Source organism: Sus scrofa, chromosome X, assembly GCF_054392235.1.
Source record: "Sus scrofa isolate SSC_HxYL_T2T_F1_AM1 chromosome X, Sscrofa_HxYL_maternal_Yorkshire_Landrace_v2.0, whole genome shotgun sequence".
Classification (NCBI taxonomy): Eukaryota; Metazoa; Chordata; class Mammalia; order Artiodactyla; family Suidae; genus Sus; species Sus scrofa.
In genome coordinates, this window is record NC_139401.1 from 35,566,818 (window position 1) to 35,581,237 (window position 14,420).

The 14,420-nt window shown below is 34.4% G+C and overlaps 1 protein-coding gene across 1 annotated transcript in view; it reads left to right on the plus strand.

Annotated features, from left to right (window-relative positions):
* Positions 1-14,420, plus strand: part of CFAP47 (cilia and flagella associated protein 47) — a 560,199-nt gene that overhangs the window by 178,283 nt on the left and 367,496 nt on the right. Inside the window, exon 30 of the mRNA XM_021080094.2 lies at positions 7,988-8,129. Within this exon, the coding sequence (XP_020935753.2) occupies positions 7,988-8,129 (142 nt within the window). The remainder of the gene's footprint in view (positions 1-7,987; positions 8,130-14,420) is intronic.

The window sequence follows — 14,420 nt, forward strand, 5'->3', positions numbered from 1 at the left end:
GCTCATGGCAACACCGGATCCTTAACCCACTGAGAGAGGCCAGGGATCGGACCCACAACCTCATGGTTTCTAGTCAGATTCATTTCTGCTGAGCCATGATGGGAAGTCCTATTCCTTTTAAAATGTTATTGGCCATTTTTCTTAGAAAAATGAACTTAGGAATCACTTTCTCAAGATTAAAGCTAAAATTTCTAAGGTAATTTTGATTTGTGTTGCATTCAATTAATAAAAATTTTGGAGAGAATTGATTTCTGTGTAAAGCTGAGCTTCATATTCAGATATAAGGTATAACTTATGTTATTAAAGCATTTTATGTTGCTGAACAAATTGCTGAAATACTCTGAAGTAATATTTCTCTGCTGTTTTATGCAGTGTAAATGATTAGATTTTATATATTTTATGCCCTTATATTTTGAAAATAATGTTGAAGGAGGTCTAAAACTGTTTATCTTACTTTAAACATCAGTTACTTTTAATAATCCTTCAATTTGAGATTTTTTGAAGAATATTGTAGTAGATTGCAAATATTGTTGTCTCTTCTGTTTTAATAACAATTTTTACCTGTTTTTTTCTTACCATATTGCGTTGTTTAGAATATCTGAAATAAGGTCAGATATTTTTCTTGGCTTATCTTATTCCTAATTTCCTATGAAGCAGTATGATTTAGGCTTGAGAAATTTCATTCAAATACTAATTTAACACTAATTTTAATCCAGAATAGATGTATATTTCAAAAATCTAGTTAGTTATCTATATGTCATCAATCATGTTATTATTCAAAGGAGAAAAACAATATGTTATATAGTTCAGCATATTTGTAGCATTAGTATGTTTTTGGGCTCACATCAGACAGAAAGTATTCAATGAGTGAACTAAAATATAGTGAATAAAGTGGCAGGTTCATTTGAGAACTTGTTCTTTCTTGTGGATACTTACTTAGAATTGGAATTGAGAAAAAGTTATGTACATTTTAGTACATGTATCCACATTGCTACTACAAAAGTTGTATCAATTTATATTTCCATCAGTCACCCATCATTCTACAAATGTTTCTTGGGCACCTACTAGGCATGCTGCACTATTTTTGACTTTGGGATTATAGTATAAAGCTTACATTGTAGTGTGGCACCAAGCTGTTTTTTTCCACATTTTTTTTCATACTGGGTATTATCATGTGCTAATATAAAAAACACATGTAAAAAAAGTTCCATGTATTTATTTTTCTTTTATCACTTATGTTTTTTGTTGTCATATTTATGAAACTATTACCTCACCCAAGTCATGAGAGTTCTATATTTGCTTCAAAGAGATTTATAGTATTAGCTTTAAAATTTAGATCTGTGATCCATTTTGAATTAGTTTTTGGTGTATGGTGTGGTATAAGAGTCCAGTTTCAGTCTTTTGCATAGAAAGTCTGTTTGTCCCAGGACCATTTATTGAAAATAGTTTTACCTCATTAAATTTCCTTCACACTCTTGGCTAAAGTCAGTCGAACACAAATACCGAAGTATATCTTTGGACATTGAATTCTCTTCCATTGGTCTATATGTCTCTCCTTATTCAAGTAACATAAGGTCTTGACTACAATAGCTTTGTAGTTTTTATAGCTGGAAAATATGAGTTCACCAGTTTTATTCTCCTCCAGTGGTATTTTTGACTAATTACCTTATGGGTTTTAGGATGACCTTGTCAATAATTAGAAAAAAATCTAACTGGGATTTTGATAAGGATTATAAAGAACCTGTCTATCATTATGGGGAGTAGTGCCATATTAACAATATTATGTCTTTTAATCTATGAACATAGGATGTTTTTCCATTTATTTAAATCATCTTTAATTTCTTTCACAAATATTTTATAGTTGTCAGTATTCTTATTTCCTAGTTCCTTATTAAATTTATTTATAAATAATTATTTTTGATGCCATTGTAAATGGAATTTTCTTAGTTTTATTTTCAGATTATTCATTTCAAGTGTATAGAAAAACAATTGATTTTAAACATTGACCTAGTATTCTGCAACCAGGTTGAATTTATATATTAGTTCATATGGTTTGTTAGCAGATTCCTTAGAATTTCCTATGTATAAGAACACGCCAGCTGCAAGTACAAAATATTTTACTTCTTTCCAAACTGGATGCCTATTACTTTTTAAACTGCCTAATTGTAGAATCTCCAGTACAATATTATATAAAAGTGGCAAGAGCAAACATCTTTATCTTGTTTCTGACCTTAGGAGGAAAGTATATATCTTTCATCTTTAAATATGTTAGTAGCAATGTTATTTAAAATTTTTTTTGTTGATTCCCTTTATCAGGTTAGGTTCCTTTCTACCTAGTTTGTTGAGTATTTTGCTTATGAAATAATGTTGCATTTTGTTGAAAAAAATTTTCACATCTAGTTTGATGATCACATGATTTTGCTTTTTATTCTATTAGTGTGGTACATTATATTGATTGATTTTTGTATGTTAAATCAACCTTATATTCCTAGAAAAAAACTCCATTGGTCATGGAGTATACTCCTTTATATATGTTTCTGGATTCAGTTTCCTAGTATTTTCTTGAGGATTTTTACTTCCCTATTCATAAGGAATATTGTTCTTTAGTTTTCTCTCCTTTAGCTATCTTTGATTTTGGTGTCAAAGTAATATTGCCTTCTTAGAATGAGTTCAGAAGTGTGTTCTCTTCTATTTTTTTTTTTTTTTACTACTCAGTGAATTTATTACATTTATAGTTGTACGATGATCATCAAAGTCATTTGATTTCTATTAATACTCTTAAGTAAAAAAAAAAAAACAGAAGAGGAAATATAGAAAGGAGACAAGATATAACTAGTTGCTGATGATTAATAGTGAGAAATTCCAGGAGAAATAAACAAAAAAACAAAATTTTGTTTTAAGGACTGAAATGTGAAAGCAGGGTAGTATTTGTACATGAACAGTTTACAAATTGACATCTGTGTGCTGGTATCACTGAATAGATAGATTATCATAGGAATGAGTTGCTCTTATTTGTCAAAATAAATGAAATATCCATGAAAATAAAATGCTACAGTATTTTTATGCTTGTATAATTCTGTTACAGGAACAGATTTTTTACAAAAGATTCTATGATGGGAGATAGAGTTGGCACTGATGTGGCCCAGTGACTTAGTCTTTTTGAGTTGTTGTAACAAAATGCCCCAGACTGGGTAGTTTATAAATAACAGAAGTTTATCTTGTACAGTTCTGGGGGCTAGATGTTGAGAATCAATCATGGCCCCAGAATCATAGAGTGAGGGTCCCATTTTGGGTTGCAGACTTCTTGATGTGTCCTTAGATAATGAAAGGGGCTTAGGGATCTCTCTGGAGTCTCTTTTATAAAGCACTTAATTATAAGACCCCATTCCCAGTCATGAAGTCTCTACCCTCATAGCCTAAGCATTTCTCAAAGCCCCATCCCCTAATTCTGTCATCTTTGGAAGTTAGGTTTTCAACATGTGAATTTTGGGCGCATACTTCTAGACCATAGCAACCAACTAATGTTAGATAAAAACAAAATCAAAGCTCAAGAGTTTGCCTAGTAGGGTAGACAGGCATGGAAAGTTGTGAGTATACCCTTTTTATCATTTAGCTCTTAATTTCATTTAAAACTTATTTTTTAATTTTTCTAGTATCTGGAGATCATCACATGAATTCTGAGGAATCCCTGGAAACCTCTAATTTGTGTTTCATTTCTTTTTAAAAATAATTTGTCGAGGGGTGATTGCTATAATATAAAATTAACCATTTGAAAATAAACAATTTAGTGCCTTCAGATGTGGTATAATCACACCCTCTATTTCATTTCATTTCATTTTATTTCATTTCATTTCATTTATTTTATTTTATATTATTTATTTTATTTTATTTTTGTCTTTTTGCCATTTCTTGGGCTGCTCCTGTGGCATATGGAGGTTCCCAGGCTAGGGGTCGAATAGGAACTGTAGCTGCCAGCCTACGCCAGAGCCACAGCAACGCAGGATCCGAGCCGTGTCTGCAACCTACACCACAGCTCACGGCAACGCCAGATTGTTAACCCACTGAGCAAGGGCAGGGACTGAACCCGCAACCTCATGGTTCCTAGTCAGATTCGTTAACCACTGTGCCACGACGGGAACTCCTCTATTTCATTTTAAAACATTTTCGTCACTCCAGACTTAAACCCTTTACCCATTAATCAGTTTCTCCTCATTCCTTTTCCTATGAGCCAGCTGCAGTCTCCAGTCTACTTTGTCTCTGTGGATTTATCTTTCCTGGATATTTCATAGAAAATCACCTCTCCTAAATTTTTCTTCTGCCTATTTTGTAGTCACCCTCTCCCACAACTTCAGTGCAGGGAAAATTCTGATCTCATTTTGTTTTTATAATTTTGTCTTTTCACTTGTGTATTACATGAATTAAATCATAAGGCATGCTGCCTTATTAATCTGGCTTCTGTCATTTAGAATAATTCATCCATATTATTCTGTGTAACAATAGTTTATTCCATTTTATTATTGAAAGGTGTTCTATTGTGTTAATTTACAAAATTTTGTTATGCATTCACTGTTTGGAGGGAATCTGGCTTGTTTTCAGGTTTTCCCCGTTATGAATAAGGCCACTAAAAATATTTGCATGTAGGTTTTTGTATGAGTATGTTTTCATTTATCTTTGATAAACACTTAGAGTTGGGAGTTCTGGGCCTCATATTAAGTTCGTATTTAATATTTAAGAAACTGTAAAATTCTTTTGCCAAATGACTATAAAATTTCATGTTCGATTTAGCAGTTAATAAATGTATTGGATGTTTACATCTTTATCAGCATTTGGTAATATCTTTGCTGAAGCATTGTAATAGGTGTGAAGTGTTATTTTCTTTGATTTCAAACTGCATTTCCTTAGTATCTGATAATGGTAAATATCTTTTTATGTGTTTATATGTCATGTATATTTTCTTTTCAAATCTTTTACATGATTTTCATTTTATTAATATTTGTGTATTCTTGATATGTTTGGATAAAAGTTTGGTTTTTGTCAGAAGTATGTTTTGAGCTTATATATATATATATATTTTTTTTAAGTCTACACTTATGACATATAGAAGTTCCTGGGCTAGGGGTCGATATGGAGCTGCAGCTGCTAGCCTATGCCACAGCCACGGCAATGCCAGATCCTTAACCCACTGATTGAGGCCAGGGATCAAATGTGCATCCTCACACACTTGTGTCGGGTTCTTAACCCACTGAGCCATGATGGGAATTCTTAATTTAATATTTTAACATTTATGAACAGGACAGATATTTAAAGTTTGATAAAGTATAATTTTTTTCTTTTATAGATGATTCTTTTGGTATTGCACTTAAAGATTTTTCTGGGAGTTCCCATTGTGGCACAGTGGAAATGAATCCAGCTAGTATCTGTGAGGGATGTGAGTTTGATCCCTGGCCTTGCTCAGTGGGTTGGCAATCTGTCATTGCCGTGAGCTGTGGTGCAGGTCGCAGACACGACTTGGATCCCACATTGTTGTGGCTGTGGCATAGGCTGGCAGGTGCAGCTCCAGTGTGACTCCTAGTCTGGGAGCCTAGGAACTTCTATATGCTGTGGATGCAGCCCTAAAAAGACTAAATAAATAAATAAATAAATAAATAAATATTTTTTTTCTCCAACATTTAATAAATAAATATTTTTTCTCCAACATATTCTTTTGTAGTTTTAGGTTTTATATTTAGATCTTTGGTCCATATCGAATTAATAGGAATTTTTAATAATATTTATTGTTTATTTTAAGAATTATTTTTGGACTGATGAAAAAAAAAACCAAGGCAAATAAGCCTTGGTTTGGGGGGGAAAATGTACTTTCAATGTCACAAGGTTATTTTCTTTTTGAAACTGTCTTTTTTTTCAACTGTTATTTGCAAATTCCATAGTATCTCATTAGATTTCCAGAATTTACTGGTCATGTATAACTGAAACTTGGTAACCTTTGACCAGCATTGCCCTATATCTCCCTACCCCCAGCCCCTGGCAAGGACTATTCCAATCTGCTTCTGTGAGTTTGACTATGTTATTTTATATTATATTATTATTTATTTTTCTTTTTAGGGCTGCGCCTGTGGCACATTAAGGTTCCAGGGCTAGAGGTCAAATCAGAGCTGCAGCTGCTGGTCTACACCACAGCCATAGCAATGCCAGATCCAACCCACGTCTGTGACCTACATTGCAGCCTGTGGCAACATTTGACTGTTAACCCATTGAGCAAGGCCAGGGATCGAACCTGCGTCCTTATGGGTACTATGTTGGGTTCTTAACCCACTGAGCCACAATGGAAACTCCTGAGTTTGACTGTTTTACATTCCACATAAAAGTGAGATAATAAATAATTTGTGTTTCTGTATTCGGTTTATTTCATTTAGCGTGATGGCCTTCAGGGCCATCTGTCTTGTTGCAAGTGGAAGGATTTCCTTCTGTTTTTATTTATTTATTAATTAACTTATTTAGTTATTTTGCTTTTTAGGGCCACACCCGCGGCATATGGAGGTTCTCAGGCTAGGGGTTGAATCGGAGCTGTAGCTACTGGCCTACACCACAGCAATGCCAGATCCGAGCTGCATCTGCAATCTACCCCACAGCTCACGGCAACACCAGATCCTTAACCCAGTGAGCAAGGCCAGGGATTGAACCTGCATCCTCATGGATGCTAGTCAGATTCATTACCTGCCTTGCCACGACGGGAACTTTGATTTCCTTCTGTTTTTAATGCTGAATGAATTCCACTGTATGTATATACCACATTTACTTTTTTTCCATTCACCCTTTGATGAATATGTAGATTATCTATGTATCTTGACTATTGTGAATAATGCTGCAGTGAACACAGGAGTGTTCTGTGTGTATCTCTGAAATATTGATTTCAGTTCTTTAGGGTAAATACTCAGAACTGGGATTGCTGGGTAATATGTTATTTCAGTTAATAGTACTGTACTCTGTGCTTGAAATTTGCTAAGATGGTAGATCTTAAGTATTTCTGTCTCTCTTTCTCTCTCTCTCTCTCTCTCTCTCTCTCTCTCTCTCTCTCTCTCTCTCTCACACACACACACACACACACACACACACAGTAACTATGTGAGGTGATGGATATGTTAATTAGCATGATTGTGGTATTATTTCATTATGTATGCATCAAGTAGTAAACTTTTATTTTTTTTTCAAAAGAGTTGTTGGCTTTTTTGCTGTTGAGTTGTATAAGTTGCTTGTATATTTTATTTAATTAATTAATTAATTTATTTTTTTGTCTTTTTGCCATTTCTTGGGCCGCTCCTGTGGCATGTGGAGGTTCCCAGGCTAGGGGTCTAATCGGAGCTGTAGCTGCTGGCCTACGCCAGAGACACAGCAACACAGGATCCAAGCCGCGTCTGCAACCTACACCACAGCTCACGGCAAAGCCGGATCCTTTAACCCATTGAGCAAGGCCAGGGATCTAACCCGCAACCTCATAGTTCCTAGTCGGATTCGCTACCACTGAGCCACGATGGGAACTCCAAGTTGTAAACTTTAAATATGTATTATAAAAATTGTATCAAGTGAAATAGGTGAGGGGAATTAAGAGATACAAACCTCTAGTTACAAAATAAATGTGTATTTGTATAACTGAATCACTTTGCTGTACACATGAAACTAACACATTACAAATCAAGTATACGCCATTGTAAAGTAAAAATTAAGCTAAAAACCGAAACAAAAAACAAGCCACAGCGATGTAATATACAGCGTAAGGAATATGGTCAATAATATTGTAATTACTTTGTATGGAGATAGTTGGTTACTAGACTTAGCATAGTGATTATCTCATTATATGTGCAAATGTCAACTTAACTGTAGCACACCTGTAAGTAACATTATAATGTATGCCAGCTATATTTAAATTAAAAAAATCACAATTTTTATAGCAAAAAATCATCATAGTTAAAATGTATTTTTTCTTTGTCAGGTGGCAACATATGAGTTTAATGTTCAAGTTCGAATTAATTACTTCCCATCTTCAGAACTTTACACTCAATGTTCTTTGTCAGATTCTCCTGTGATTCCAAAGACAGTACCACTTATTCGACCATGCTACATTCAAGCCACTGGTATGTAACATGAAACATTCAACTGATGTGCATAAGCCAAATATTTACACTTAAGTTTAAAAAAATTACATGAGATTTGTTTTTTTTTAAATATTAAAAAGTAAATGTATGATTCTTGAGAGGTTTGCGAGTCAGTGAGATTGAATTTTGGTAATAGGATGGATATAATTTTACATGATTTCCTCTTGCTTAAAAAATAGGATATAATTAAAAACAAAGATCACTTTAGTACTTTATTTATTGTGTGGGCAATTTAAATAGTTAAATCAAAATAGAAATTATTCAAATACATTGGTTATAAAATAAAGTGATTAAATTTTTATTTAAGAAAATGTTTATTTCTTCAAAGGGATGAGTTACTAAAATACTAAATACAAGTAAAAAAAGGGTAAGTATATGAACGTTTTGAATTATTAATTGAATATTCATTTTTTTCTAAATATTCAAGTATAAAATTAATGCCCTTTGCAAACCATATTTTTGATGGGCTCTGGCTTTGCATTGTATTATGTATGCTTAAGTATTGGTCTTGAAAAGTGAGGTCTAGCCTATACTATATTTTGTTTTTATAGTCCTAACATTAATTGTCATTAATAAAAAGTAGTGATCTGTTAATAATTGTACTTGGTACCTAGTAAGAAAAGACTCATTAATGTAGCACATACAGTAGAGAGATTTATTTCACTCCCACTTAAAGAATTAGGAATTCCACAGCTGGTAGAGGCTTCATGAAGTTAAAATTTTCTCCTCTTTTTTTTTTTTATCTTTTTGCCATTTCTTGGGCCGCTTCTGCGGCATATGGAGGTTCCCAGGCTAGGGGTCTAATCGGAGCCGTAGCCACCAGCCTATGCCAGAGCCACAGCAACACAGGATCCGAGCTGTGTCTGCAACCTACACCACAGCTCACGGCAGCGCCAGATCCTTAACCCACTGAGCAAGGGCAGGGACCGAACCCGCAACCTCACGGTTCCTAGTCGGACTCGTTAACCACTGCGCCATGATGGGAACTCCAAAATTTTCTCCCTTTTTTTAAGGTATCTTTTTTAGGGAAAGAAAATAATCGTTGTCTAAATTTTCTGAAGAAAGTAAATTATTTTAATGAGATGTAAAAGAAAATTTACTTATTTAATAGTTAAAAATTAATGTATCGTCATTAAGAAAAACTGGAAAATGTAGAAACACAGCGTCATCTGGAATATGAATATTTAGAGCATACTGTTATTAATATTTTGGTGTCTTGCTCTTTTATTGTATATTTTGCTTTTATTTATTTTTTAATGTCGTTGAGATCTTCTATGCTAAGTTGAAATTTGATCACTCAGTAGAAACTTTTACTGGGATATAATACTCTTATTACTTATATAAATTAATACTGGTAACTGTTGTAGAGTATTTGACCCAGTGTCTCTTATAGATTACCTAGGTGTAATCATAAGCATTTAGGTTGTTTCCTTCTTTTATTTTCTTGTTCATATAAATATTACTGTAGTGAACATTTTTGCGTGTAATACTTTTTTCCCTATTTAGATTTTTTTTGAAAGTGAGAGCAATTGCCTGCATTTTTCTAAAATAGATACGTGTTTACAAAAGGGCTTTTGTAAAGAGCTGTGATGTTTCACCCACCCCTTCTCCAGTGTCAGTTCCAACTAGCAGTGAATGAAAGAAACTGCATTTCTTTCTAGGTGATTAAAAGTTCTTCATTTCAGTTTTCATTTCTTTGATTGCTCATGAGGATTAAAATTTTCTTTCTTTGCTATTAATTATATACTTCTTAGGTACATTTTCTCTTGCCTTCATCACTGAGGTTTCGTCTTTATCCAAAGGATGTCAGTTACCCCTTTATTGAAGATAATTTTTTCTTTTCTTTTTTTGCTTTTTAAGGCCGCACCCACAGCATATGGGAGTTCCCAGGCTAGGGGGTGAAATTGGAGCTGCAGCTGCTGGCCTGTGCCACAGTCACAACAACACTGGATCTAAGCTGTGTCTGTAGCCTATACCACAGTTCACGGCAACGCTGATCCTTAACCTACTGAGTGAGGCCAGGGATCAAACCCACATTCTCATGGACTAGTCAGATTTGTTTCCACTGAGCCAGGATGGGAACTCCCTGATGATAATTTTTTCATATTTACTGTGGATGTTTTCTAAGATTTGTTGTTTGCCTTTAGTTTTACTCATTTAAAAAATAGATCTTTTAAATAATTCTACAGTGAAATCTAGCTCTCATTTCTTCTCTGATTTCCAACAACTATGCTGTAAAGATTAGATCGTCTTCCCCATCTACAGGGCTGGCAAATATGTGATTCTACTTCTTTTCCCTGTTTTAATGGTATGAATTTGATTTTATGCTTAACTTATAAAATATTATTGCATTCACATGAAAGGTCAAAATGTCTTAGCAGATTTAATTATATCATATAGTTTATCAACCCCAAAGTTTACTAATGATTGAAGTGATAGATGTAAAATGAGGTAGAAATGTAACATTTGTTCCCATAGAAGTTAGCATCTTCCAACATGTCATTTTATCGCTCCTTGGGGTGCCTTTGGTTTTGAATTAACAGATGACTAGTGAATGAAATTTGTAGAAACCTTGTTCTCAAAGGATGTTATTTTTGTGTGGAGCTCTGTATTGTATTTTTTTACTCTTAATAGTTACACAGATAATGCCTTTGTGATAAATTCCTCTTCTCCTATCAGCAATGCCCCATAAATCCATAAATTCCAGCTATTTTTAATTGGCCATTTAAACAGATAATGTGTGTCAAGGTTCTTCTTTGAATAAGTCTACCAGTCAATACTATTTTATGTTCACAAGGAACTATATCAAGTATGTTACTCTCTTAACCATCACCTCATTAGGAAGATGACTCCTTGGTAGAAAGCTCACAAGCCTGCTGTTATCTTTTTGTTCCCAAATCACATGCTTTCACTTTTGAATTAAAATAGTGCTAATCTAGAATTGTAGTCCATTATCTTTCTCCTCCTCAAGGCTTATCCTTTACCCTAGAGGCAGTGATTTTCCTTTTTAATTATCTAATGAAAACACTGATTTGATGATAGGTATCTTTACTCACTTGAAACTCTAGCTTCTCTTATCCATTTTCCTAATACAATTATACCTTTAATTTCAATTCAATTTTTTTACCAGATTTAATTATTATGATGATAGATTGTTCACTGTTTAGCCAAGTAGTGTATTGTGCATAGTTATTTTATTTCCTTTATTTCAACTTTTTTTCCCTATAGTTAATAAGTGCTTAATTGTCCTTAGGTATTTGACTAACTGCTGTCATACCATAAAGCTCTATAGTATGCTTGTCAGGACAGTGTTCCACATAGTCCAGCCTGTTCCTATTCCCTTGAAGCAACCCCCCTGGAGCACATCATCTTCCTGCTCCTGCATGCACTAGATGCTTTCCTTCCCTGTGGCAGAGTCTGACACTTCCGTTCACTCGACTTGTGGGAATTCCTTTTGACTCATTTTTAATCTTGAATTCCCTGTATCTTCAATCCCTTGCCTTCCTATTTCTTGCTTTACTTCATTGTACTGATAGGTTACATCTTCTAGAAGTGTCTAAAGAAGGGTGCAAGGGAGTTAACATTTTAGAAAATCCATGTCATCTGAAATATCTTTGTTTTCCTCCCACATTTGAATGATAGTTTACCTGAGTGTGGATTTCTAGATGGAAAATAATTTTCCCTCAAAATATTGAAGGTATTACAATTACGTTCTAACTCCCATGGTTGTGTTTAGAAGTCTCATGCCGTTCTACTTTCCCATCCATCATACATTAGCCCTTGTTTCCCCTTTAGAAGCTTTTGGAAACTACTTTTTAACCCTGGATGCCATTACTTCACACTGATGAAGCTTTTATCTTTACCATAGTCTTAAGTTCATGTGGATCTTTTCACTCTGGAAATTAATGTCTGGTTCTGTAGAGTTTTTCTAAGTTGTTTCCTTGAAAAAACTCCCTCCCACCGTTTGCAATATTTTTCTCTCAGACTCTGATTGGTTGGGGTTTGTACTTCACACACACACGCGCATATATATATATATATATATATATATATATATATTTTTTTTTTTTTTTTTTTTTTTTTGCTCTTTAGGGCCACACTCGCAGCATATGGAGGTTCCCAGGCTGGAACGAGGCCAGGGATCGAACCCATAACCTCGTGGTTACTAGTCGGATTTGTTTCCACTGTGCCACAATAGGAACTCTGGTTATATATTTTAATTGTTACATATTCTCCCTTATTGTCCCTTTCCTTTTTGTTTTATTTCCCAGAATACTTTTTTCTGACTTGACTGTTTTATCTCTTAAAAAATTATTTTGATGATTTTAACCTAACAAGTTTTAAACTTTTTTCTGGTTAGTTCTTTATTTATAGACTATTTAAAATGAAAGCAACACCCTTTATCTGTAATTATATTATAAATTATTTGAACTTTTGTTCTGTTGACTATATTGTCTCATTTTTTGCCGAATTACTTTTTATTTCTATCTTTCTCCCTCATGTTGAGGAGTTCCTTAAATGTCTCTTGATTCCTGCCTGTTCTCTCATGTTTTTTAGTGAGTCTCAAAGTGCTGGCTTCAGCACCAACTATTATATCATTTCATGACAATCTCTATGCCAGTGAATGTTTTAAATTTAGGGAGGAACCACAATATTAGTATGTGAGACTTTAATCTTGAGAAAGTTTCTCTAGAAAATGTTTCTCTAATAATTTGTGTTTGGCGGAATGTAACTTTTAAAAGCGAAATAGAGATGTAATACACCAAATGGTGACATAATGTGGCAAAACAATGCTTTATTTTTAAAGAACTAACCAATCTATTAATTTTACTGATTATTCCCAAATGCCAGTTCACAAATAGGGAGAACATCTTAGATGTGCCATTTCTTGTATATGTGTCATAATAGCATCTTTTCCTAGGATTTCCCATGACAAGAGTTGGGGATGACACAGTGATGAACACTGTCTATGCATTTCTCCTCTTCCACATGTCCTAACTTGCTACCAAAGCATCTGTTAATTCCAGTGGTATAATAAAAGCACTTGTAAGATACATGAGTTTTGGGATCAGAAATTGGTCTCTTTTCAGGGACCTATATTTCCATAAACTTGTAAAACTTCTGAGTTTTCATTAGGGATTACAAATGTCTCCAGGGTAAGTTTCAAAAGGTATAGATTTTCAATTCTGTTTTTTGGTCCGGCCTGTAAGAAGCATGGAAGTTACCACTCCTTCCTGACAACAAGTAAAAAAGCTAAACAAACTGAAATGTCAACAAATCTTCTTAGATCTAAAGAGCCTTTAAGTCACAGGGCAAACTCATGCTCCTGAAAATGGAGAGACTGACATGTAGTTACAGAGAATCACAACTTACTGCAATGGAACAGAAACTCATGAGCAAAAATCACTTTAGGAATCAATGCCTGGGTAAGGAAACCTGAGCTATAATTGATGATTAACTGGAGGTTCAGCAGGGACAAGTCTGAGAGAGAAAATCTCCATGGGCCCCAGTCCTGAGGGGCTCTCACATTTTTGAGAATTTTACCCCCAGCGGTTTGACTTGATTTGGTGAATGTGGGAGAAAAATTCCCTCATGATTCTGGCATGGGGCGGGGGGAAGGAATACTTTCGAAATATGCCAGAGCATTCTGCTCTGCTAATTAGTAAGGTCTGCCCTCAGGAGAAACTATTTGACCAGATCCTAACTCACTGGATTTTTATCAGAACTTCACTGACTTTGATGAAGACAAATAGCCAACTCCAGTCTCCTCTAGCCTTCTATGTGGCAGAAGAGAAATACCCAACCAAGCCTGGTCTATCCATCTAGTCCCAAATTGATGGTTGTGGGGCACAGATTGAGAAGCACATGTAAAGCTCACAGTCCAGAGACACAGGCTTATCATAAGAGTGAGATTTAATCATAGGATTATTAAATGCATTCCCTCCACCCCCACCCACAACTTACTATGACATTACCAAAGGTCTGTTTACAGCAGTTTCTTTTACCCAGTATATCATGTCCAAGAATCAAGAAAAAAATTACAAGACATACTAAAAAGTGAGAGTGAAGTAAGTCAGAAAGAGAAAGTAAAATACCATATGATATCATTTAGATCTGGAATCTAATATAAGGCACAAATAAACCTTTCCACAGAAAATAATATCATGGACTTGCAGAATAGACTTGTGGTTGCCAAGGAGGGAGTGGGAGGGATTGGGAGCTTGGGGTTAATAGATACAAACTATTGCCTTTGGAATGGATTAGCAATGA